Here is a 27,785-nt window from a genome sequence, read left to right as displayed (position 1 = left end):
GCTATATGTTGATCCTTGGTATGTAACCTATAGCTTTGATAGATAATGTAGTGCTATTGTTGATCCTTGCTACGTAACATATAGCTTTGCTAGATAACGTGATGCTATTGTTGATCCTTGCTACGCAACATATCGCTTTGATAGATAACGTAATGCTATTGTTGATACTTGCTATGTAACATATAGCTTTGATAGATAACGTGATGCTATTGTTGATCCTTGCCATGTAACATATAGCATTAAGAAATAACGTACAGCTATCATTATTTCTCTCTATGTAATACATAGTTTTCATAGATAACGTAATGTAATCGTTGAACCTTGCTATAATTCATACAGCTTCGATACATAACATACTACTAATTTTCATCCTTGCTGTGTAACATATAGGTTTGATAGATAACGTAATGCTATTGTTCATCCTTACTATGTAACACATAGCTTTGATACAAAACGTAATGCTATTGTTGATTCTTGCTATGTAACATATAGCTTTGATACAAAACGTAATGCTATTGTTCATCCTTACTATGTAACACATAGCTTTGATAGATACCATAATGATATTGTCCATCCTCGTTATGTGACATAAAGTTTTGATAAATAACGTACTGCTAGAATTGGTAACACAGCACAACAATTTTTTTAAAACGTTTTGCTTCCTGAGAAGTTTTTGCTGATTGTGACAGGTACCTAGTGGGTATGCACAAATATAGTTTTGGTTTTGCTTCATCACATAGGAACTCTGAGAAATAGACAATTAACTGTTTAATGGCAATAATGTATTAAATTGCGTTTATGTTTTTAACACACTATTAAGTTCAACGTAATTAAAAGTGTTTTGCTCCTGATTTTTGTTTGTATTCAATGTCCGGTGCGTCAAGTTGCAGTGTCCAACAATAGTCAGCAAGCATTGACTGATTCCATTTGCCCTGATATCGTTTTTCCATTGTAGCAATGTCCTGGTAAAACTGAAGATTTCGATGAAATGCTACGTGATGGGCAAATTTTGATGTGATTTTCGTAATCAGCAGCGAAAAATCTATAAGGAACATCCAACAGTGTTCAAGAAGCAAAAACTTTGTTGTGCAGTGTAATTCCTATGTAACATATAGCTTTTATAGATAACGTAATAGTATTGTTAATCCTTGCTATGTGAGATATAGCTTTGGTGGATAGCGTAATGATATTGTTCATTCTTGATCTGTAACATATAATTCTGATAGATAACGTAATTCTATTGTTTATCCTTCTTATTTAACACCTAGCTTTGATGGCTAATGTACTCCTATGTTGATCTTTGCTATGCAACATATCGTTTTCATAGGTAAAGTAATGATATTATTGATCTTTGCTATGTAACATATCGATTTCATAGATAAGATACTGCTATTGTTAATCCTTTCTACTTAACCTATAGCTTTGTTAGATAACGTAATCCTATTGTTGATACTTGCCAGGTAACGTATAGCTTTGATAGATAGCATAATAGTATTATCGATCTTTGCTTGTAACACCTAGCTTTGATTAATAACAAATGATATTGCTCATCCTTGCTATGTAACATATAGCTTTGATAGGTAACGTAATGCTATTGTTGATACTTGCTATGTAACATATTGCTCTGAGAGATAACGTGAGTCCACATATTCACTGGTAAATGAATAACCCAAGAATTGGCGGTAAATGGCGATGACTAGCTGCCTTTCCCCTAGTCTTACACTGATACATTATTGAACGCTATCGCAGAGAGCCCTCGTGTAGATTTGAAAACAAAGAAATAAAACCTATACGTATGTATCAAATATGTGTTATTTGTTTTTTATAAATTTTTGTGAACCTAATGATGAGACAGAATTAATCAGGCCATCAGATATAAAGGGTTTTCCATATTATAGCTTACATTTGAAATTACACCAATGCTCGAATAAAGTGATGTTTGTTTCGGAAAGAAAGACAGCTTTTTTATTATTTCAGTTTTATTTTCAGAAATATTTTGTCTGAAGAAATACCGGTTTATTGTTTTATAATCATAAGCTACTGAGACTAAACTATCAGCACGTGAGAAAAGTCAAACTGAAAACTAGGTCATTCAGATGTGATTGTAGAGCGGGCAGATGGACAAGGTAGAATAAAGGTGGAGTTAGAAGCACGTTGACCTCTGATAAATCGGACGTTCCAAAGAAGTGTGCTGTTCAGCGACAAGAAAATAATTCGGCCAGGTTCAGTTCCTCTTATCGTGATTACGTACATTACAGAAAATATGATTACCAAGCTAATTTTTCTAAAACAAACCCACAACGACACTGAGCGCACGTGGCTTCAGCGTAATTTGAGGATAGACCAGCATGACTGGATAAATATATTCACTTCGATTGTAGTTAAGGTTGCCTAACTAAAGAAGGGTTTTTTTTTTTCATAATTTCCAAAGAAACATAATTTGATATAATCTGTTTGTACTGTATTTTGGTTTTCAGTGGAGTGTGGAAATGTTTCTATCATTCTTACGTGTGCTTTCATACAACGCATTTCTGTATTATAATGTGCTTGGCTTTGTGTAACTGTTGTAACTTCTGTAACCTTTAATTGTAATAACTTCCCTAATATCTAATTGTTATAACATTTATAACTTTTAATTGTAATAACTTTTGCAACATACAGTTATTGTAACTTTCACACCTCTAATTTTTGCAACATAATTTACAGGTTAAAGGAAATAGTCACATTTTATTTGAATACTATAAATAATTAAAGTAATAATACAAAATGAAATTTTAATCAGTTATTAACTGACAAAACATGACTTCTACACATTGGTAACAAAAATAATGTGTGATGGCATCACATACTAGTGTACAAATAACGGGAACGTTTTTAAAAAACATATTTTCATTAAACGCAAATATTACAGGTTCACAATGGCACTGAGCTTTGGGCTTTTTATTGTTCACACCGTCTTGAAGATGACTAATTTACCATCAATTCTGTGCATAACCCTATTGAAAGTGATTGACGTATTAACCTTGGAAAAAGAGGATCGAACAATTTTCCTTTCTGTTAAATAAATGCGCAGGAAAATGGATAAAGTTTTATATAGTAGTTCTTGTAAATATATATGTGTTTGTGCTGTGTGTATTTGTTTTTATAGCAAAGCCACATCGGGCTATCTGCTGAGTCCGCCGAGGGGAATCGAACCCTTGATTTTAGTATTTTAATTCCGTAGACTTACCGCTGTATAAGCGGGATAGATTTGTATCGTGACTTTTTTTCCTGGATTCGATTTACAGTCATTGTATCGATATGTAAAGTTACTGGTTTACTAACAAGTATAAATTATCTAACCAGCCATTGTTTAATGATTATTTAATATGAAGACCTGGTATCATAATTATATATATTTTATACTGTAAATAAGAACAGTTACTATTCCTGGTGTTCTTATGAGATATTAAAACAGTTTGTTGGTTGTTGTTTCTTTTAATGCCAAGCTATACCATAAGTTGTTTGCACTCTGTCCACCACATGGAATTTATCTTTGGATTCTAGCATTGTGAGTTGTAATCTTGGCGCTGTCCCTCCATGGGAATATTAAAATGTTACATTGAAATCAGCTTGGCTAGCCTCATTTAGTCATTTATTCTAAGTTCACAGAAAATGTTTATAAACTCTGGCCTTGATTATCATTACCCAGTTCACTTGTCCTTTACAGTTTGTATTTATCTGGAACGTCTTCTAAATCAACCAATCAATATTTAGAGCTGGGCGTGGTCTCGAGGTTAGTGTTCCCTGATTTTAAATCTGAATGTTAGTGGTTTGTGGTTCGTATCCCATTGAGAACAACTGTGCTTCATACTTTCCGACTGGGGTGCCTTATAAGAGTGGTGATCAAACCTTACTAACAAACAGACAAGATCGAGTAACCTAAAAGTTGGCGGTGAGTGCTGCTGACTAGCTGCCTTCCTTTTAGATTATGAGTTCAAAATTAGTAATGGCTATGCCAAGATAGCTATTTTGCGCAACACAGCTCTAATTCTAACTGATATTTAGAACCATAAAAGCGCTATATTAACTTTTATGTGGGTTCAACTCTATGAATTAATTAGTCCTTGGAGACTATTTTGAGGTTCAAGTCAAAACTGGTTGTAATTTTTGGTTAGAAATTTCCTCTTCCACTTTGTTATTGTTTGTTCAAACTCATAAATTAGGCTTTAATCTAGAGAGGGAAAAGACGTGCTGGTCTCTCAATAGTTTCATTTTTATACACATTTAATAAAATACTGAACTGTTTAATTTATATACATTCATAAGGTCATTCACCAGAAAAAATACATACTTTATAGTAGGATAATGACTACAACCAGAAGTTTTTGACCACTTAGTGTTATCTATTCTGATATAATGAATTACTACAGGCAGTGGGTTTGGTTTGTTCTGAATTTCGCGCAAAGCCACACAAGCGCTATCTGCGCAAAAAGAGAATGCAGCTACTCATCACCACCCACCGCCAACTTTTGAGCCACTCTTTTACCAACAAATAGTGGGATTGAGTGCCACGTTATAACGCACCCACGGCTGAAAGAGCGAGCATGTTTAGTGTGACTATGGATTCCAACCCTCGACCCTCAGATTACGAATCAAGTGCTTTAACCACCTAACCATGCCGGGCCCAGGCAGTGGGTCTACAATTAAATGTTAAGTTTTTTTTTGTTTTTACAAAAGTACCGAGGTTTGTTTCTTTGCTAAATTTCGCAGAAAGCTACTCGAAGAATATCTGCGCTAGCCGTTACATAATTTAGATGTAATAAACTATAAACAACGGAACTAGTAGACATTAACCACTGACCACTATTCAGCTCATCTGTTATCGACAGATAGTGAGAATAACTGTCATATTATAACGCCCCATAACTGAAAGGGGGAAGCATGTTCAGTGATAGGATTTGAACCAGCAGATTGCGAGTCAAGCACCCTAACTATCAGGCCTAAATTATTGAAGGTAAACTTTACAACGATAAATGCAAAACAGTTTCATATGTAGAAACGTGGGTGAAGTAATGTATAATCGTAAACTGTCATGCACATTTCATCAATCGACATGTATACTTACTAAATGGACAGACGGTTCCCTAACAAAAAACAAGATCAAGCATGTTTCTCAGTCAGCTTGAAGTTTTATCAACATTGAGAAATTGATGAACTGATAAGTTGATTTAAAACTTTCCTGAGTAAAATAAATGAAAATATCACAAAATATACAATTTACAATTTAAGTATATACTTTAGTTTAAATTGCAAACCGCTGAACTTAGATTGCAAAATTATATTTGTCGCCTCATACACTACTTTAACCCTAAACTTCCTTTGGCATACGGTACAAAATGTCTAAGTTTAAAATGTAAAAATATAATATTATGATTTAATTTTATTGAAACAGTTCACAACATCAACGTTGTACTTATTGTTACGTGTAACCTATAGCAACGATGTGTCTTAATTTGCCCAGAAGCCTTTGGGTTTCGTTGGTTTCTTCACTGAAAGGTGATTTTAGGCTTAACTATACGTTTTGATCAAGGTATGTTTTTATTTGGAATGATTAGAATTGAAAAAAAAAAAGGATTTGAATTTTATTCATAATGCACACACACACACACATGTACTTTTGAAGTTCAATTTTAAACTAATTTTCAAGTGCGTGTTCAAAATTTGCGAAAGGGAAACTTTCCATTAACATGATCAGGCGTTATTACTGTTATTAGTATTATTGAGTTTTTTGTTGTTTTTTACACTGTTATGTTTACTAATAATGTTAGTGTTACGGATTAATTCAGTTACTAATTGATGGAAAACGTTAACTTATATAACTAAATTTTTCCAAAAGCTTTTATAAGCTGCCACACAAAACAATAAAACATATTAGTGAATTATATTGTGTTTGGAAATGGGATTGTTAAAGAAGTTGTTGGTGTTGATACATTATTTTTTTATCGTATGTAAACATAAAAAATTGTAGGATAAGGAAAAGAAAGAAACATATTCTGGCTAGGATGAAGCCATCATCAGCTAAGATAACTTTAATTGTCAGAGATAGGTTGGCCTGTGTAGTAAAAATGTATTCAGTTTGAGTTCAAATGTGGTGGATGCAGTTAATGTAAGGTTATGATAAGTGTATGAACAACAAGGACTGGTATTGAGGTTGTATTTTTTTTCTTTTTAGGTTTTAATTTAATGGACAGGACAGCCTAGATGATCCAAAACATCTCTTGTTGTTCTATAATGTGTAAAATAATTGGATGACAGAATGTAGTAATTTGTTATTAATGGAGTATAGTGAAAACAGGACTTTTACTGCCTGTGGTTGAGTATGTGGTTTCTTGATTTTTCTTATTTACTCCAGTGGTGTTGTTATTAAAGCTTTGGATTGACAGTAACCTCTTGAGTACTTTTAGTTTCATTAATGTTGGAATATTACAGAATGATTTTGATAAACTGCTTTGTTGGACAAATGTTTTGGAAATTATTTTTAATTGTAGTATGTACAAGGCAGTATGTTTTACTTATCAGAATTTGGATCAAATGTTTAATGTACTGTAATCAACATGTATTAACCTTCACACTTGTTTATCATGTCACATACTGTAATCAACATGTTGTATTAACCTCCACACTTTGTTATTATGTCATATACTGCAATCACCATGTTCTGTTAACTGCATACACTTGGTTATTATGTCACATACTACAATCAACATGTTGTATTAACCTCCACACTTGGTTATTATGTCACATACTTTAATCAACATGTATTGACCTCCACACTTGATTATTATGTCACATACTGTAATCAACATGTTGTATTCACCCCCACACTTGATTATTATGTCACATACTGTAATCAACATGTTGTATTAACTTCCACATATTATAATTTTCTTATTCTCACTAAGTACATTAAAATTTGGAGTTTTTAATTTAATTTTGATATAGCTACACCATCTTTTGCTTATTGTTACAACAAGAAGTATCTGAGATGTATTGGAGGATCCTATGAAGTACTTTATACCAGAAAGAATATTGGAACAGTTGGATGTCTGTAAACTATAGAATTTAGATTTCATTTAAAGTCATTGTGGTTCTAGTTGGTTTTCAAGTGAGTTTTTATACCTGTGTATACTTTCAGTGCAGCAACATTTACTAATAGCCAGTATAAAAAATGGATGTGAATCTGAGCTACCTTGTCAACTCCAACACACTTACCATGTCTTTTGTGGGTGCAGTACTGACCAGTATATTGGCCGTAGCTGTGACTGCTATGTTTTACATAAGAGTTCGAAACACATCCACTGAGGTGAGTACATTTACTTATAGTTTTATAACATGACATGAAACATTCTAAAGTAAAACCTTGAAGAACTGAAGTAATCAAATGATTTTATTGTGACTGTTATGAAGCCTCACCTGTGTAGAAACAACTGATGTAATTTCTATGTACATTAGAGGGATTAGATTTCAGGAGCCAGTTTCAGTTTTTTAAATGGGACTCTTGGACCAGGTTTTGATGGATGGCACTGTTTGTTCCAATGTTTTTGTAATTTATGTTTTGAGTTTGAACAAAATATAATCCACTCTTAACAGTTTTATGGTTTACTTGCATGTTATCTAACCCCATGGAGCAAACCTGAGGCCAGTTGGAGTTCATGTGTTCTTCATCTAATTTCTAAAAGTTAAACTATCGTCATGAAGTGTGATTCTATTTGAAACAGTCAGTAATATTCAACATGGATTTTTAAAATATACTCAAGTTGCCTATAAGATGTACATTAATATTTTGTTAATATTATATTGGTATTTTGCAATGTTTGGTTTGTTTCAAGAATTTCAATTTTGTATAAACTGGTTACCCTCTAAAAAAAACGTGAGGACTATCATGTATATATATATATACATCCTGCAACACCTTTTGTGGTTGAAAACTTACAACTTAACCTGTAGATATAACCCTATAACTCCTATTATAATTGAATAATGTAGAACTTAACATGTTGATATAACCCTGTAACTTCTGTTTAGTTCACAACTTACTGTGTTGGCTTCTAGTACTGAAATATATTTGTTACAGTAAATTGTGGTCATTTTATAAAAGTAGTTTAAAGAGGAATATGTAATTACTAATAAATAGTAGTAAAACATTGTTAGTTTAATTTTTTTCATCTGTAACTTAGTTATAATAGGAATTGGCTTTTTGTAATATGTATGTTATTTAAGCCTTATTGATATCATGTTACTGTTAGAGTATTAAATAAACTTTATTGATGAAATGCTGGTTTTTCAATTTCTAATCTATAAAATGCAGTTGAAAATATTTTTTAGTTTAGAAATATGTAGTAATGACAGGTTTTGAACTTTGTTAATTACTTTAAAAGTGTATTATAAAAGTCCTGTTTATGCTGTTAAAAATATTCAGTTGTTGCTTACCGTAAGTGAATGTAATTAGTCAACTAACATAGATTTATGAGAAGTGTCATGTTGTCTATATCATACTATTAAATGAGTTTTAATAATAATCATGTTTCATAATATCAAATAAATAACAATTAAATCACTTGAACAAACTGTTTTACTCTTGAGAATCTTATGTAACTAACATGAGAACATGATATGTAGTGGTAATGTAGTGTCATTATACCATTTTTTTTCATGTAGGAGTCAGAACCAACTCAAGAAGAACCAGCATCTAAAGAGGAAACAGATGAAATGACATACTTTTGTAAAGATAAAGACACATGCAGTGAGGTTCCTCATTTCAAGGTCCACAAAGCAGAAACCCTCATTTCTGCAGGTCTAACAGAAGAACAGAAGAAAGTGGAAGAAGAGTGAGGCCATTTTGGAAACATTTTTACTCAGGTCACATGGTGGTGATAAAAAAAAAAGAATGTTTTGCTGATTTGTAAACCTAGTCTTAGTAAATGAAAACAAATATATATAGTGGTTTGTAGGAAACAAATAATATTATCAGAAGTATTTACATTTGATGAGGAGAAACCAACTTTTTAGAAAATAAAAGTTTGGAGATGGTTTGTACTTTATTACACCTTGCGATATGCCTTAAACTGTCATCATATGTCTCAGTTATATTGATAACTATTTCCTTGTGAAACTTACTTGTGTATATTTTAATCAAAGAAAAATTACACAAGTACAGTTTATGAGTTATAATAGAACTTGGAAACATATACCAGTTTTTTATATTTGTATGTGTATATGAGTGTAATATATGTAATACATATTTTTATTCATGGGAGACTAAAGACAATGAGAAATATGAAAACATTTATTACAAAAATAATACTTTTTTCACAGATTAATATAAAAATAAACTAGAATAGACTACAGCACAAATTACACCAGTGACAGAACACAAGAGAGTGTATAAATCCAGAAAGTTGGTGAACAGTGGCTACTTATAATAGCCAAAAAGAACAAAAATAAAACATTGAGGTGTATATATTTAAAAATTGCTGGTATGGGTAGAGAAAGCACTAGTAGAGGAGTGAACAACGTTTCGACCTTCTTCAGTCATCATCAGGTTTACAAAGAAAGGGTTACTGACTGGTAGCTGACCACATGTTTGAAGGCAGTTGTGTAATTGAGCGTAGGAATGTAGAGGACATGCTTAGATGTTGGACATGTTTATTAATATAGGTATAAAGGTGTTCCTTTGTATTGATTTATTTTGGGCTTGAGTTATTGTATAAGTAAGACTTCTTCAATTTTGCATTTGTTTATGTTTGTTTCTTTATTTAGTATTTGGGTGTTTTCTATGATTATGTTGTAATTATTTGATTTGTAGTGTGTGAAGGTGGCTTTCTGTGTTCTTTGAATCTGGTTTCCATTTTTCTATTTGTTTCTCCAATGTAGAAGTTGTGGCAGTTATCACATTGTATTTTATAAATAATGTTGGTGTTGTGTTTGTCAGTGTAGTTTTTACATAGTATAAATCTTAGTTTTGTGCTTGGTTTTTGAATAAATTTGGTATTAACTGGAATGTCATATTTTATTACTAGTTTTTGTCAAATGTTGGTTATTTTTCTGCTGATGTTGGGAATATATGGTATGCAGCCGTACATAATTTCGTAATTTTTTCAAATTGTGGGGTATACTTACTTTTGTTAGTTGATTTTGCATTTTGTCTAGTTCAGTGAAAATGAAAGTTTTTATTCAGGCATACTTGATAGTCATTGGTATCCCCAATTCAGTGAAAATGAAAGTTTTTGATAAAATGTACTTTATAGTCATTGGTATACCCAGTTTAGTGAAAATGGAAGTTTTAATTTAAGTATACTTGATTGATGGTCATTGCTATCCCCAGTTCTATGTAGATGAAAATTTTTATTAAGTGTCTATAAACACTTGATAGACAGTGGAATCCCCAGTTCAGTGAAAATGAAACATTTTATTTAAGTATACTTGATAGACATTGGTATCCCGAGTTCATTGAAAATCAATGTTTTTACTTCATTATAGTTGATAGTCATTGGCATCCCAGTATCATTGAAAATGAAAGTTTTTACTACAGTATATCTGATAGTCGTTGGTATCCCCAGTTGATTGAAAATAAAAGTTTTTTATTTCAATATGTTTCATAGACATTGGTATCCCTAGTTCAATGAAAATTCAAGTTTTTACTTCAGTATACTTGATAGTCATTGATATACCCATTTCAGTGAAAATGAAAATTTTATTTCAGTATACTTGATAGACATTGGTATCCCCATTTCAGTGAAAATGAAAGTTTTTATATCAATATACTTTATAGACATTGGAATCCCCAGTTGAGTGAAAAGATAATAACTTGTTTCTGTAGAACTTTAGAATTACCAGTGGAGACTGTATAACCTTTTTTCTTTTTTAAACCATTAATGTATCAAAGCACATGTGGTTCCATGACTTTATTTGTTAGAAGGTTTATATTAAATTTTGTGTTTCAAAAAAATATATCTGTAATATAGTTAATTATTCTAACTACATGGAAAATAAGCAATTTCACCATTTTTTAATGAGTTCTTTAGCTTTAAATAATGTTCTTAAGGTATATATTTGAATATTAAGTAGAGGTGTTGTTGGTTTTTATTTGATTTCAGAGCCAGGAAGAAGCAGCTTGCTGAAATATTCAAGTTGATGCAGAACCAGCAAGAAAAGTTTGGTATGACATCAATGGATGATGTTGTGGAGCAGATGAAGCTGTATCGTTGACAACCAGAAAGTCAACATTCTCTGTTTCATAAGGCTCTGAGTAGCGATATGCAGTGATTATAGTAAAGTGCATCTGCACAAATTACTTTCATATTTTATCAACACTCAAGCTTTCTTTTCTAGTCAAAGGGTACCACTGGGTGTTTCATGTACCTTAAATTGTCTAGAAGTTAAACCACACAATTTAAACCCATATGAATGTTGTCATTATGTTACTGGTGTCTTTGTGGTCAGTGTGTTTTTTTTTCTTTTAATTTCTTGTTTAGATCAATACAAATATTACAAACTCAAATTACAGGCCAACAGTAAATTGTGTGAGACTTGCAAGTTGAAAAGGAGTTGAACTGTCCTTCAAAATAATTTGTGATCTCATACAAATTAATTAGCATGGTATTGTGATGAAAGTGTACTCTATATCTTTTATTAAACAGGAGTTTACATATGGATTATTTGTTGTTGGAAACATCATCAAGCCTTACTGTCAATTTAATTAAATTTAAGTACATCCAGATTATCAGTAGCATACATATTGATTATTTGTTGTTAGAAACATCATCAAGCCTTACTCTCAGTTTAATTAAGTTTAATTACACTCAGATAGATTATCAGTAGTTTACATATGGATTATTTGTTGTTAGAAACATCATCAAACCTTACTCTCAGTTTAATTAAGTTTAAGTACACTCAGATTATCAGTAGTTTACATATTGATTATTTGTTTCACAGTAAAAGTAGAATTGTAATTTGTTCATTCATTTAAAGAAAATTGGTCAATCGACTTAAGTAAGCAAGCTTGAAACATTGAATTGTCATGATTATATCTATGAATATGGGTTTATCACACACCCACACTGTTTAGAATAGGTATCATGTAAGAGACTTTTAGACCGACACTGTGTATTACATAACACAGGATGTGAGGTCGTATGAGCTCTCATGCTGTGGATTATTTATCATTCTATTACTTCATTCAAAGTAAAGGAATAACTACATACAAATTGCACTAATTTATCTTGTTTGTTTGTGCATTATACTTCTTTAAGATGATGTTGTCCATGTACAGACTTAAGGAAAATAAAATGAGTTATTTAGGAAATAATAAATGAATTAATAGTAAAATGAGACCTTGTAAACATCTTGATATTCGTGGAAACTAAATGGGATTTTGCTCTCACTTCTTGTTCTGACACTCTAGCTATTGTAAAGACAATCAATTGTTTACATTTTACTGGAGCATAGGAGTGGTGCATGGATGAACAGACAGAAGAGATTTCAACTGCATGAAAAGTAAGCCACTAATTACCATAATATATAACACTTGATAAAGAGTACAAAGTTGTACTCTTCTTATGTGACTGTTTGTTTTATGCCAGGATTCTGCAGTTACTTCCTCATTTATTGATTGTTTAATGAAATACTTTACTGGCCTTTCCTGCCAGCTACTGGCTGCTCTAATACTTTTTGAACCATCTCAGCCTTGCTTCTTTTGGTTTTTTCATAATTTCACCAAATTTTGCCATTTTGTTACTTCCCTTATATCTTCTCTTTTCTTTCATTGACATTTCCAACAACTGTTATATTAGAACATCAGTAATTTGTTTTCATGTTTTTTAAAATTCTTTTATTTAAGTAAGCTGGTTACAGATAGTGTTTAAAACATTAATATTTATGTAAAGTAAAACTTAACTGGTTTTTAGAAATTTTCACAAATAATATGATTTTAAAATTTTTATCTTTGCAGTTTGTTACTTATCTAACCAATTATTACCAGTGGTTGCATCCTCCAACTCCACTGCCACCTGGGGAGAATTTTCTGAAGTACACTTCTTTTCAAATATTTTTTCAACCCATGCAGCAACATAGCAATCTCCAAGCACGTTGTTCACTGTACGACAGCGCTCCCTTGAAACGAAAAATAAAATCAAAACCTTTAAAAATGATTTACACAAGTGTTTGTAGATATTGTTACTGGTTAAGTGTTCCAAAAGAGATTTGTTCTTTTAATCACACTGTTTGGCACAAGATATCTTACTTATTTAATCAAACACTATGGCATAAGATGCCCTATTTATTTAATCAAATTGTATGCAACAAGATAACCTGTTTGTTTAATCAAATTTTATGCTACGAGACACCCTATTCATTTAATCAAATTGTATGCTACAAGGTGCCTTATTCTATTACTCATTCAAACCATTAATATACTCGGAAAGGATACTAATAGTTCATTAAGTGTCACCTGTTAATGTAGCCAGAAAGGATACTAGTAGTTCATTTAGTGACATCTGTTAATGTAGCCAGAAAGGGTACTGCTAGTTCATTTAGTCAAACCTGTTCATATAGCCAGAAAGGATACTACTAGTTCATATAGTAAAACCTGTTAATGTGGTTTGGTAAATATGCATCTGTTCTCTGTTAAACATTTTTTATGTTGTCAAATTCTACCTGTCACAAGTACAGATATGATGATTCCATATTTGTAGATAGGCTGTAATTTTCATATTTTCATCCATATAAATATTATAATTTATTTACATAAAACTTACAAAAACCAATCAAAGGCAAGTATCAAGGGGATATGTTGATGGTTGTAGATGCCCACTGCTGCCAGGTCTGTAATGAGGTAAGCTGGATTTCCTGCATTAATCACACCTGGAGTTGCAATAACCAGGAGTAGTGAAACAAGACTAAAAGAAAACAGATAGTTTAATCAAGCATACAATGATCAATTAGTTAAAAAGAAAGAAAATATTGTTTACAATAGGAACTTGCATCTTTTCAAGAATATACTGTGTATTAAGTTTTATTGCTGTCCTCAGAAATGAACAATGCTTTCCTATTATTGATACTTGTGTTAAGAGATTACCATCACACCTTTTTTGTCTTTGATACCCTATCTTTTCTACAATCCCTTAGGGTTTTTTTCTAGCAGAAGAATATTGCACAAGACTAGTCCCCTTCCATTATTTCTGAAAACAAGCCTTTTATGAAACTCATAAAATCAGCTGGACACAACACAGTGGTAAAAATATTGTTGTACACGTTTCTTCTTATTGAGAGAACCCGTAAAAGATTTAGTGTTAAAACAATATAATACAGGCCTAATGCTAATGTCTGTTGACTGGTATAATTTGCTATAACTATTCTTTGTCATCTTAGAAAAGTACACTGTATTGTCATTATAAATGTTAAAAGTACACTATTGTTACTGTAACATTTAAAACTACTATATTGTTATTGTAACAGTTAAAAGTACACTGTATTGTAACTGTGACAGGATATTTCTTGGTAGAAGAATTGGAGATGTCTGTTTTCTCAGAAATTTCTCTGAAATTAAGTGGAATTCTCTAAATCCTTCACATATTTGTTAATTAATGGGGAACATCTCAGTTGAGTACAAACACCCTTTCATTATACAGTTCACCATTCGTCTGAACTTTAGTACTCATATTATTACTCTCTTTACCAAAACTTGTATCATAAAATCAAACTGCATTACTTTTAGGATGTTTTATTTTATTAAGTATTAAACTTTGTTAGTATAAAGCGTTTTATTGTCGAGAAAAACTAAACTGTTAGTTTTAGGATATTTTATTGTGTTACAAAAACTATTGTAATGTTAGGATGTTTTATTGTGTCACATTGCATTACTGATGAAGTGTCTTATTGTATCAGTAGAATTGAGCTATGTCACTGTTAAGGTGTATTATTATATCATTAGAAATAATCTGTGTTAGTGTAAGGATGTTTTGTTGTATTGTTAGCACTAAACTGTGCTACTGTTATGGTGTTTTGTTGTATTATTAAGCAGTGTAGGTGTTAGGATGTTTATTGTATTATTAGAATAAAATTGTGGGGTGTTTTGTGGTATTATTCCAATTAAACTGTGTTAGTGTTAGATTGTTTTCTTGTGTTATTAGAATTATACTATGTGTGTGTTCAATAGTTTTGTTGCTCATTAAATTTAAAATGTGTGGGTGTTATATTGTTTTGTTGTATTATTAGAATTAAACTTGTAGTGTTAAACTGTCTTGTTGTGTTATTAGAATTAAACTCTGTTAGTGTTAGATTGTTTTGTTATGTGATAAGAATTAAACTGTATTAGTGTTAGGTTGTTTAGTTGTATTATTAGAATTAACATGTGGGTGTTAGATTGTTTTGTTGTTTTTTTAGAATTAAAGTGTGTTAGTGTTAGGGTGTATTATTATATGATTAGAATTGAACTCTTTTAGTGTTAGATTGTTTTGTTTTATTATTATAATTAAACTGTGTTAGTGTTAGGGTGTTTTTTTTAATTATTAGAATTTAACTTTGTTAGTATTAAGGTGTTTTGTGGTATTATTAGAATTAAATTGTGTTAGGGTTAGGGTGTTTTATTGTATCATTAGAATTAAACTGTGTTAGTGTGTTTTGTTGTATTATTAGAATTAAACTGTGTTACTGTGTTTTATTGTATTACTAGAATTAAACTGTGTTAGTGTTTGGGTTCTTGTTGTGTTATTAGAATTGAACTGTTTTAGTGTTAGGGTTTTTCTTGTATCATTAGAGTGAAATTGTGTTAGTATTAGCATGTTTTTTTATTATTTTTAGGATCTAATTGTGTTAGTGTTAGATTGTTTTGTTGCATTATTAGAATTAAACTGTGGTAATGTTAGGTTGTTTTATTATATTGTTAGATATAAACTGTGTTAGTGTTATAGTGTATTGTATTATTAGAATTGAACTATTGTAGTATTAGAATTAAGCTTAGTGTTGGGGTGTTTTGTGATACTATTGGAATTGAACTCTTTTTACTTTTAATTTTTTGTTATTGTATTATTAGAATTATACTGTTTTAGTGTTAAGGTGGTTTGGTTATTATTAGGATTAAACTGTGTTAGTGTTAGGGTGTTTTGTTGCATTATGAGAATTAAAATGTGTGGGTGTTGTTTTGTTTTATTATTAAACTGTGTTAGTGTTTGGATGTAATTTGTATGATTAGAATTGAACTGTTTTAGTGTTAGGGTGTTTTGTTTTATTATTATAATTAAACTGTGTTAATGTTAAATTGTTTTTTGTATTATTCTATTTAAACTGTGTTAGAGTTAGATTATTTTGTTGTATTATTAGAATTAAACTGTGTTAGTGTTAGGGTGTTTTGTTGTATTAATATAATTAAACTGTTTTTGTGTTAGGGTGTTTCCTTTTATTATTAGAATTAAACTGTGTTAGTTTTAGGGTGTTTATTCTATTATTAGAATTAAACTGTGTTAGTGTTAGGGTGTTTTGTTTTATTATTAGAATTAAACTGTGTTAGTGTTAGGGTATTTTATTGTGTTATTAGAATTAAACTCTATTAGTGTTAGATTGTTTTGTTTTGTTATTAGATTTAAATTGTGTTAATGTTATGGTGTTTAGTTTTAGTATTAGAATTAAACTGTGTGGGTGTTAGGGTGTTTATTCTATTATTAGAATTAAACTATGTTAGTGTTAGTGTGTTTTGTTGTATCAGTAGAATTAAACTGTGTAGGTTTGGAAAAATGCGAGATAAGATACTAAACCAGTTAATGAAAGTTTCTCACAGCGAAAAACCTTGTTAATAGCACTAGAATTGCTGAGTGAGGGTTTGCTAGTGATGATACTCTATGAAGGTTCGCTAGAATATTGTTCTTCCAATTTCATTTTAAAGTTATTCAAATGGAAAGAACAACCAGGAAAGTTGAATTACTTTCAAACTTCTCGTTCGTGTTTAATTTTGTTTTTACCGACTGCTGTTGGCAGATATAGACATACCCCTAATTTCACACAAAACTTCAACTTATCATGAAGGCCATCTAGCGCGTCCAATGTTTGCCTTGTAACTTATCCTTATACGTCGTCGATCGAATAGTTTAAGCACTTGTCATTCTGATATTAAGATGTTAAAGATAGTAAGTATTGAAAATACCTGGATTATACAATAGGCCTAAAATCTGTGATATAAAAAACTAATGAACTTTAAATAGTTTATAATTATTCTGTGTGTAAATGTAACATTTAAAAAATGTACTATATAGGTGTGCTTCCTCATAGCAAAGTCACATTGGGTTATCTGCTGTGACATCCAAGGGGAATTGAACCCTTATGTTTAGCGTTGTAAATCCGCAGACTTACCGCTTTCCCAGCGGGGGATATACTACAGAGTAATAGCGTTTCATTAAATCGTTGTCGTTTCTCTCTCTAATCGTCCTACATAGCGGGTTTATGTATTTTTACGAAAGGCCTCTGGCAGTGACTTGTGGGGCACAAAATATTGTTCTCAAATGGTATTTTGACACGTTTCTGATTTTGAAACCAAAATGAACAGATTAAGAGGAGCCTTGAAGAAACATCTACTGTTTATGTAATACATTTTAATCCTGTTGTTTTTAACTGGTTCGCCAGCATTTGTTATTTAAACCATAAGAGTAAAGTTATAAAAAATACACGAACACAAAACAATTGTCGTGTAGGGAACAGCTGTACATGAATTTAAACAAAACAGCTTTCCATTAGTGGACGTGGGTTTAAAGCTAAATAGTTGTTTAACAGTGAAAATAGGCTTAAAATAAAAGTTTCTTATTACTAGAAACAAAAAAGTGTGTAATAGGGAGTATAATTTGAAACAGTTTTTGTTTTGCATTAAGCACAAAGCTACACAATGGGCTATCTGTGCTCTGCCCACCACGGGTATCGAAACCCGGATTTTAGCGTGTAAGTCCGCAGACATACCGCATTTGAAACAGAAGAGGAACCAAGTGAAGGACACATGTTTAAAACAGTTGACTTCCCGATAGAGGGCATGAATGTTTAAAAAATGTTGTGCACAAACCACAAAACAATTGTTTGATCAATTCCTAGTTCCACTCCCTCCATTTGGGCGATAAAGATCGTTGCTAAAACCATCATCATGGCCGATCCATTCATGTGAAGTGTCATCCCCAGAGGGAGCACTAATCGCGTAACGACGCGGTTGGTTTGGTTCTTTTCTTCCATACACTGCAGAGTCAGGGGTAGAGTTGCCGAACTGAAAGGAATACAACTCTATTCATATTTGTTATTTATAACATACGTTATAAAGTGAGATTATTAAATAAATGTATTCAGATGAATAAACTGAAGTTTTAACACTTTTTCTATTTAAACTATCAAAAGTAATAATGACTGTTATACAGAATCATATATTTGATTTTCATAAATCTATTGGTTGGCTATGTAACACTAGCAGTCCATAATTATGAAGTTACAGATTAGAAGAAAGATAGCTATTCAATCTAATTAACTTCTTTAATTGAGTGTTTGGTAACGAAGCATGAATTGTGTTCTGTAGTTCCACATACTAACCACTAGGAGACATCTTCGCCATAAAACAAATTTCTGTTCAATGAAAAAATACACTTTAACGTTTATATGCAAAAACGGCTCGTTTGGGTTGAGAAAATATTTTACATAGAAGAGCGAACAACGTTTCGACCTTCTTCGGTCATCGTCAGGTTCACACTTTAACGTTATTTAGCGAATGTATGAACATGAAATATAATTAAATTGGGAATTTAGGGATAAATATATGATTTAACAGACTTTTTATTATTATACTTATTTCAGTTTATTCCTTTGCAATTTCTGATAATTATCACTAGGCATAGTTTTTTTTTTTTTAATTTCTCGCAAAGCTACACGAGGGCTATGTATGCTAGCTGTTCCTAATTTAGCAGCGTAAGACTAGAGGGAAGGCAGCTTGTCATTACCACCCACCGTCAACTCTTGGGCTACTCTTTTACCAACGAATAGTGGGATTGACCGTAACATTATAACGCCTCCATGGCTGAAAGGGCGAGCATGTTTGGTGTGACGGGGATTCGAACCCGCCACCCTCAAATTACGAGATGAGCGCCTTAACCACCTAGCTAAGCTCGCCCATTCAATAGGTATGGAACTCGGGTATTTTGGAAAGCGATGAAATTGGGATTTGATTGAGTAGCTTTGCGTTTAAGAATCCTGAGAAGAATTAAGTATAAACTCTTTCAGTGCTCTGACACTCCACTGTTTTCACATTATCACTGGTTTCTGTTATCTTTCGATATTATTATTTCGTTGGCTGAGGTACAAAATGGTAATGCACGAGATGCTGAAAGCGGCAGTTACGACTATTTTACGTGGTTCTGTAATTTATAACAAACACTGACTATTACATCATGAATATCAAAGGTACTGCTGTTCTTCCCTTACCTCGAAGATGATCCAAAAGCCATAAGCAATGCCGAAAACAGATTCTTGTGGAATTTCACTGGACTTTTCCTGATGATCAGAATGTAAAGCAGAGGTAAAAGGATAAAATGATGGAAGATGAGGCCTCCCATGAGAGTTCCAATATACCTCCCAAGACGAAGAAACAGTTTTGAAGTGGATTCCGTTCTCATTCCTTCCTGGCATATCCAAGAAAACATGGCGACTGGTAAGAACCTGAAAACAATTAAAGAAACTTGAAAACGTTACCACCGAAATCATTTATATCGTGTATGTATAGTAAAGCTAATAGGGCTGTTAACTGTAATTCCTAATTTATGTTACCGTTCATCAGCACACTATCATCCACGTTAATGAACTGAGTTGCTCTTTGTGGAGAGTCAACATGGTTTCAATAAGTAAAATCTCGCCATACGAATCTCTTGGCATGCTTTGTAAAGGTTATTGGTTATACAAATGAGGGTAACAGGTTAGATTTGATATATATGGATCTTCAGAAAGTACTTGACAAGATACTACCTAAAATGTTTTAGCAAATTGGATAGGAGAGCAGCTGAATGGAAGAAAGCAGAGAGTTGTTATAAATGGAGTTCAGTCAAACTATATTAATGTCACAAGTTGGATGCTTTTCGGACCATTTGTCTTGATGATTTATATCAGTAACATAACATCAATAAATTACTTAAATTCCAGATGACATTAAGGCTTTGGGTGTTGGTGACTGTGAAGAGGATGTTACTGATTTACAAAAGGATATAGATCATTTAATGAGATGGACAAATAAATGACAGATGAGTTTTAATTACAATAATTGATTGTCGGTTATCATAATTTGGATGGGAATAACGTCAAGAGGGTCATGAAAGAAGAGGATCTTGGTGTTATAGTTGGTCAGTCTTTAAAGCCATCCAAACAGTGTACTGTTACAAGTAGTTGGACAAATATGATTTTAGGTTGTATCTACACAAATACTGAATTATAGTCTAAATAGGACAAACTTTCATTGTAAAGGTCACCAGGTAGATCACTTGAAGTATTGTATTCAGTCTTGGCTACTTACCTTAGGAAAGACATCAAATCATTGGAAAGAGTTCAAAGAAAGATTTCTAGGAATGTGCCTGGGATGAAAAGGTTGTTATCTGAGGAGAGGCTGAAATCTCTTAAATTGTTTTATGTTGAAGAAAAGAAGAGTTGGGGAAAATTTGATTGAGGTTTTTAAGATTCTAAACCAGTGGTTCTTAACCTGGGTTCAATCGAACCCCAGGGGTTCAGTGAGTCAGTCTGAGGGGTTTGGCAGAAATAAAGACACACACACTGTGTGTGTGTCCGTTCCGTTCACTCCACTCGTATGATTCGTGACGCAATGCTCCACTTGGCCATCATTGGCTGCGGCTGATCACGTCACATCACTTGGCCTTAATATCTGTGCTGCAGGGAACTTCGTGCGCTTAGCAGTCGACTTGTGACTGTAGTAATCGTGCGTCATTTGTGATTTTTTCCCTAATCTTTCAATCCCTTCATACTAACTATGTCGAGCAAAAACAAAAAGTGGTCGGACGAATACGTACAATATGGATTAACGTGTATAACGGAACATGATGAGAGTCAGCGTCCTCAATGCATGATTTGCAATGCCAAGTTGAGCAATTCTAGACTAGCACTGTCAAGACTAAGAGAACACTCCCTAACGCTGCATGGAGATGGGAAATACAAGAACACAACGTTTGCTGAATTCAAGATAAAGAGAGCTAGGTTCGATGAAAAGGCTACTTTGTCTGTTCTCGACTTTGTACCCATCGACAAACCGATCCTCACAGCATCATACGAAATTGCGTACTTGATTGCAAAGCAGGGCAAACCACACACCATTGATGAAACACTCGTAAAACCAGCTGCATTGAATATGGCGAATATCATGCTGGGAAAAGCTGCTGAAAATAAGTTATCCCAAATTCCTCTTTCAAATGACACCATCAGCAGCAAGATGACATGAGCGATGACATCTTGGCTCAAGTAGTTGCAGACCTGATTTCAAGCCCAGCAAAAATTCATCCTTCAACTCGACGAGACCACCGACGTTTCCAATCTAAGCCAGTTTGTTGTATTCGTGCGCTATATTCAACGAAATAAAAGATTTTTTTTATTTTGTAAGCCTCTTACAACAACAACTAAGGCAGCCGACGTGAAGAAACTTGTGGATGACTTCTTCAGAGACAACGATCTTTCGTGGGATATGGTTTCTGCAGTTTGTTCGGATGGAGTTCCAGCCATGCTGGAGCGAAACTCTGCCTTTGGTGCGCTGGTGAAAGCCGATGCACCACACATCATTGCAACGCACTGTGTTCTGTGCAGGCATGTGTTGGCAACAAAAACTTTGCCTTCAAAACTGGCAGACGTATTAAAAATTGTAGTGGAACGTGTGAACATTGTGCGAAATAGTGCCCTGAAGCACCGCATCTTCAAAGAGTTGTGTAATGCAATGGGCTCTGAATTCCAGGTACTTCTGTACCATTCTAATGTTCGATGGTTATTCAGAGAAAAGGTGCTGAATCGTGTTTTTGCCATGCGTGTGGAATTAGCCCTGTTTTTGCGAGAGCACCAACATTGTCATGCAGATTGCTTCCAAAAATCTGTGTTCATTCTCATTTTGGTGTGCATGGCCGATATATTTAATGCTCTCAGTCATCTCAATCAACAGATGCAGGGGGGTGGAGTCAACATCATCGAAGCGGAAGAAAACCTGAAGGCTTTTCAAAAAAAGCTACCGTTATGGAAACGACGAACAAAGAATGATAACTTCGCAAACTTTCCTCTGATGGACGACTGTGTAAGTAAGATCGAAGATGTGTCTGTAATCGGAGACATTTCTGTTCCCGGGAAACTGAAGCAAGCAATTGCCATGCACTTAGATGAGCTCGCAAGGTCTCTCGACGGATACTTCCCCACCAGAGAGTCATATTCAGCATCGGTGAAACAGCCGTTCATCTGCGACAGCAGATGTCAACGATGAATACCTCGACGAAATCATTGAACTTCAGCAAAGCCAAGTTCAACAGCAACTTTTCAGAACAACGCTCTCAACGTTTTAGTGTCACCAAATCGTAGCGTACCCTCTTATTGCTAAGAAAGCCCTTGAGATATTCATACCGTTTGTTACAACGTATCTTTGCGAGCAATCCTTTTCGAGGATGGTAGACATAAAAATGAAGAAAAGGAACAGACTTTGTTGTGAAAATGATATGAGAGTGGCACTTGCCAAGGTGAAGCCGCATTTTTTTGTGTTTTTGTGTGAAATTCATGTTTTGTTGGTTTTGTTCTTTGAACACAGTGATATTGTGTGCAACGGATGCATGGTTCATTTTGTGCACTAATAAAATATCTACTTATGTTTTGAATTTGAAAAAAATCATATTTTATTTTTCCAATTACGAAGGGTTCAGTGAATGCAAGTTAGAAACTTCCGAGGTTCAGTACCTTCAACAAGGTTAAGAACCACTGTTCTAGAAGTAACATTGTAGACAAGAATATCGTAAGAACCATTACTCCAGGAGTAACACTGTAGATAAAAAATGTACAATTGGTATAGGGTTCATTGTTCTATAGTAGCATTGCAGACAAGTATATTGTAAAAACCATTACTTCAGGAATAACATTATAGACAGCTCACATGACAAGAGGAAAGAGTATTATTGCAGAAGTGAAACGTTTTTCTCGTCCCATGAATTATGTGTAAAAAAGTCATATTAGTTGTATGTTAAGGTGTACGTACCACATGAGGTATTGCATCATCTTGATAATTATCAAGTAAATCTCGTCCACAAGGTGCTTGAGAATCTTTACTTGATCGCCTAGAACTGCCATCACTGCTCCTATCACAAGGCTACAAAAAAGAAGTCCTACAAAAATGAACACATTTAATCGTTTAGTTGAACGACTAGGTCTGTTAAGAAGATCATACAAGCAAAAATACCTTGAATATAAGACAAAAGGATTTACTATTTTTCATGGTAGTGTAAAGAACTAAAATAAAGAAATATTTTTTTCCTGTCCTTGTTACACAGGTGTAGTGTTGCATATTATTTAATTATTGCCCATTGGAGATCATTCTACAGGTCAAGAAGTCACTTTGTTGAATAATGCACATGTTGCATATGTGTCATTCAAAATATATACATGAAAATATCACCAACATTGCATGGAAATCCAATAATTATATCTCTAGATACGACGTTTTTTACACGGAAAATTACTGACGTCAAAATTTTTATATTTTTTTTAAGTATCGGTTTTTAACTCATTAATTCAATTTAAAATCTAAATAATGAACGCTATATAAAGAAATGGGGAATTTGAAGAATAAAGAAACTGCTGCATTCAGTTTCTTTCTTTTACAGGCTTTCAACCTGCATATTATACTCATCTCTTTATTAATCAGTTATTCCAGATCTCGTCTCTGAAATTGAAGACAGAGGTGGTTCCTTATCACATAAGTCCGGTATGGCCAGGTGGTTAAGACGCTCGACACGTAATCCCAGAGTCGCAGGTTCGAATCCCTGTCGCACCAAACATGCCCTTTCAGAGGTGTGAACGTTATAATGTCAACACCACTATTCGTTGCTAAAAGAGTTGGTGGTGAATGGGGACAACTAGCTGTCTTTCCTCTGGTCTCACGCTCCAAAATTAAGGACGACTAACACAGATAGCCCTCGTATAGCTTTCCACGAAATTCAAAAGAATTTTGTTTGTTTGTTTTTGAATTTCGCACAAAGCTACTCGAGGGCTATCTGTGCTAGCCGTCCCTAATTGAGCATTGTAAGACTAGAGGGAAGGCAGCTAGTCATCGCCAACTCTTGGGCTACTCTTTTACCAACGAATAGTGGGATTGACCGTCACATTATAACGCCCCCACGGCTGAAAGGGCGAGCATGTTTGGCGCGACCGGGATGCAAACTCGCGACCCTCAGATTACGAGTCGCACGCCTTAACACGCTTGGCCATGCCGGGCCAGAAGTGATTTAATGTCAGGAGAACACTCTTCTAAAACGTAGAAGAACATACTTTGTTGGTGATATAATGTTAGAAGAAAAATGTCCAAAAACTTAGTATGAAATATTTTGTTCGTTATCTATTGTTAAGCGAACACTGTCGAAAAACATAAAATAAAATGTTCTGTTGGTGTCCTAATGTCAGAATAACACTATCCAAAGACGTAGTGAAAAAAATCTATTGATGGTTTAATGTCAGCAGAACACATTCCGGAAAGTTATGATAGAATGTTCTATTGGTGATCTAATATCAGCAGAAAACGGTCCACAAACTTAAAAAAACTTTTTTCTGTTGGTGATCTAATGTCAGGAGAACGTTGCTCAAAATTCTAGAAGTACATTTTTCTTTGGTGATCTAATGTCAGGAGATCACTGTCTTACAACGTAGAAGAACATACTCTGTTGGTTATTTAATGTCAGGAGATCACTGTTCCAAAACTTAGAAATACATATTCTGTTCGTGATCTAATGCCAGCAGAATACTGTCAAATAACTTACATAAAAATATTCTGTTCGTGATCTAATGTCAGGAGAACAGTGTCCAAGAACCTAGAAGAAAATATTTTGTTGGTAATCTAATGTCAGTAGAACAGTGTCTATACATTTAGAAGAAAATATTCTGTTGGTGAACCTATGTCAGAAAAACAATATCCAAAAACTTAGTATAAAATATTTTGTTCGTTATGTATTGTTAGGCTTAGACTGTCCAAAAACGTAAAAGAAAGTATTCTGTTGGTGATTTAATGTCAGAAGAACACTGTCCAAAAAGTTAGACTAAAATATTCTGTTGGTGATCTAATATCAGAAGAACACTATCCAAAAACTTAGAAGAACATACTGTGTTGGTGATATGATGTCAGAAGAAGAATGCCCAAAACTTAGAAGAAAAACTCCTGTTATTGACCAAGTTTTAAGGGAACTCTGTCCAAAAACTTGGAAGAAAGTATTCTGTTGGTGTTCTAATGTCAGAAAAACACTGTCCAAAAACATAGTATCAAATATTTTGTTCGTTATCTATTATTAAGCGAACACTGTCAAAAAACGTAAAATAAAATCTTCTGTTGGTGTTCTGACGTCAAAATAACACTGTCCAAAGATGAAGTGAAAAACCTATTGATGTTCTAATGTCAAAATAACATTGCCCAAAAAGTTAGAATAGAATATTCTATTGTTGATCTAATATTAGGAGAACACTGTCCACAGACTTAAAAAATGATTTTCTGTTGTAGATCTATTGTTAGGCGAACACTCTACAAAAACTTTAACAAAACATTCTGTTGGTGATATTATATCAGCAGAACACTGTCAAAAAAGTTAAATAAAAAATTCTGTTTGTGATCTTTGTCAGGAGAATACTCTCCAAGAACTTGAGTTAAAATATTTTGTTGGTGACCTAATATCCAGAGAAGAGTGTCCAAAACCTTCTAACATATTCTGCTTGTGATCTAATTCCTTCCTGGAGAACACTGTCGGAAAACGTAGAAGAACATACTCTTTCGGAGATCTAATGTCAGGAAAACACTGTCCAAAAACTTAAAAAAAAAAAAAATTTTCTGTTCTAGATTTATTGTTAGGCGAAAACTATACAAAAACTTTAACAAAATATTTTGTTGGTGATGTTATATCAGCACAATACTGTCCATAAAGTTAGAATAAAATAGTCTGTTGTGATCTAATGTTTAGAGCACACTGTCCAAAACTTAGAATAAAATATTCTATTAGTGATCTAATATCAGCAGAACACTGTCCAAAAAAGTTAGAAGAAAATATTGTTTGTGTTCTAATGTTAGTAAAATACTGTTAAAAACTAAGAACAAAATATTTTGTTCGTTATCTACTGTTAAACGTACACTGTCCAAAACTTAACAAAAAATATTGTGTTTGTGATCTAATGTCAGAATAATACTGTCGAAAGACGTAGAAAAATTTATTGATGATCTAATGTCAGAAGAATAGTGTCCAAAAGGAAGAAAACATCTTCTGTTGGTAATCTATTGTCAGCAGAACACTCGCCAAAAATTTGGAATAGAATATTCTATTAGTGATCTAATGTGAATCGAACACTGTCCCAAAACTAAAATGTAAATATTCTGTTGCTGATCTAACTTTAAAAGAACACTCTCCAAAATGTAAGAAGATATTATGTTGGTGATCTAATATTAGGATAACACTGTCCACAAACTTACAAATACATTTTCTGTTGGTGATCTAATGTCAGGAGAACACTGTCCAGAAACGTAAATGAAAATATTCTGTTCGTGATCTAATGTCAGGAGAACTCTTTCCAAAACTTAAAATAAAATATTCTATTGGTTATCTAAATTCAGTAGAACACTGTCCAAAAACTTAAAAGAACATATTCTGATGATGATCTCAAGTCAGGAGAAGTGTGTCCAAAAATTTAGAAGAAAATCTCCTGTTATTGACCTAATTTCAAAAAAACACTGTCGAAAAATTTAGGACAAAATGTTCTGTCAATGTTGGCCCGGCATGACCAAGCGCGTTAAGGCGTGCGACTCGTTATCCGAGGGTCGCGGGTTCGCGCCCGCGTCGCGCCAAACATCCTCGCCCTCCCAGCCGTGGGGGCGTTATAATGTTACGGTCAATCCTACTATTCGTTGGTAAAAAAGAGTATCCCAAGAGTTGGCGGTGGGTGATGATGACTAGTTGCCTTTCCTCTAGTCTTACACTACTAAATTAGGGACGGCTAGGTGCAGCGGGCTAACAACCTACTCACTTAAAAACCTGTTGAAGAATCTGCAAGTGATTGCGGCCCTTTGTTTCTTGTTGGAATCGAGTGGTGAATGAATGAACTCTCGAAAAACTGAAGACAAAATGTTCTGTTAATATTGGCCCGGCATGGCCAAGTGTTTTAAGGCGTGCGACTCGTGATCTGAGGGTCGCGGGTTCGCATCCCCGTCGCGCTAAACATGCTCGCCCTTTCAGCCGTGGGAGCATTATAGTGTTACGATCTATGCCACTATTCTTTGGTAAAAGAGTATCCCAAGAGTTGGCAGTGGGTGGTGATGACTAGCTGCCTTCCCTCTAGTCTTACACTGCTAAATTAGAGACGGCTAGCACAGATAGCCCTCGAGTAGCTTTGTGCGAAATTCAAAAACGAATGAACGAACTGTTAGTGTTCTAGTGTAAGTAAAATACTGTGAAAAGCTTAGTACCAAATATTTTGTTCTTTATATATTGCTACGCGAATACTGTCCACAACGTAAAAGATAATATTCTGTTTGT

At 33.4% G+C, this 27,785-nt stretch overlaps 2 protein-coding genes across 4 annotated transcripts in view; one reads left to right on the top strand and one right to left on the bottom strand.

The window, feature by feature from the left end:
* Positions 1–5,394: 5,394 nt before the first annotated feature.
* LOC143255087 (uncharacterized) lies at positions 5,395–13,152 on the top strand. Of its 2 annotated transcripts, XM_076510195.1 has the most exons (6): positions 5,395–5,572; positions 6,215–6,359; positions 7,178–7,345; positions 8,701–8,870; positions 11,139–12,537; positions 12,992–13,152. In XM_076510195.1, exons 3-5 carry the CDS (start codon positions 7,211–7,213, stop codon positions 11,248–11,250), a joined length of 417 nt encoding a protein of 138 aa, XP_076366310.1. In that variant the 5' UTR covers positions 5,395–5,572; positions 6,215–6,359; positions 7,178–7,210; the 3' UTR covers positions 11,251–12,537; positions 12,992–13,152. The 2 variants fall into 2 exon arrangements, with proteins under 2 accessions (XP_076366310.1, XP_076366309.1); XM_076510194.1 differs by lacking the exon at positions 6,215–6,359 and having other exon boundaries at positions 5,402–5,572.
* LOC143255086 (excitatory amino acid transporter-like) overlaps positions 12,845–27,785 on the bottom strand; it is a 40,389-nt gene continuing 25,448 nt past the window's right edge. For both annotated transcript variants that reach the window (XM_076510191.1, XM_076510192.1), the window contains exons 6-10: positions 23,264–23,390; positions 19,477–19,710; positions 18,080–18,274; positions 13,797–13,937; positions 12,845–13,152 (exon numbers count right to left, since the gene is read on the bottom strand). In XM_076510191.1, the coding sequence (XP_076366306.1) occupies positions 12,996–13,152; positions 13,797–13,937; positions 18,080–18,274; positions 19,477–19,710; positions 23,264–23,390 (854 nt within the window). In that variant the 3' untranslated portion in view covers positions 12,845–12,995. The remainder of the gene's footprint in view (positions 13,153–13,796; positions 13,938–18,079; positions 18,275–19,476; positions 19,711–23,263; positions 23,391–27,785) is intronic.

The sequence above is a fragment of the Tachypleus tridentatus genome, chromosome 7 (genome assembly GCF_004210375.1).
Source record: "Tachypleus tridentatus isolate NWPU-2018 chromosome 7, ASM421037v1, whole genome shotgun sequence".
Taxonomy (NCBI): domain Eukaryota; kingdom Metazoa; phylum Arthropoda; class Merostomata; order Xiphosura; family Limulidae; genus Tachypleus; species Tachypleus tridentatus.
The sequence above is the reverse complement of the archived record's forward strand: the minus strand, read 5'-3'. Positions and strand labels throughout refer to the sequence as shown.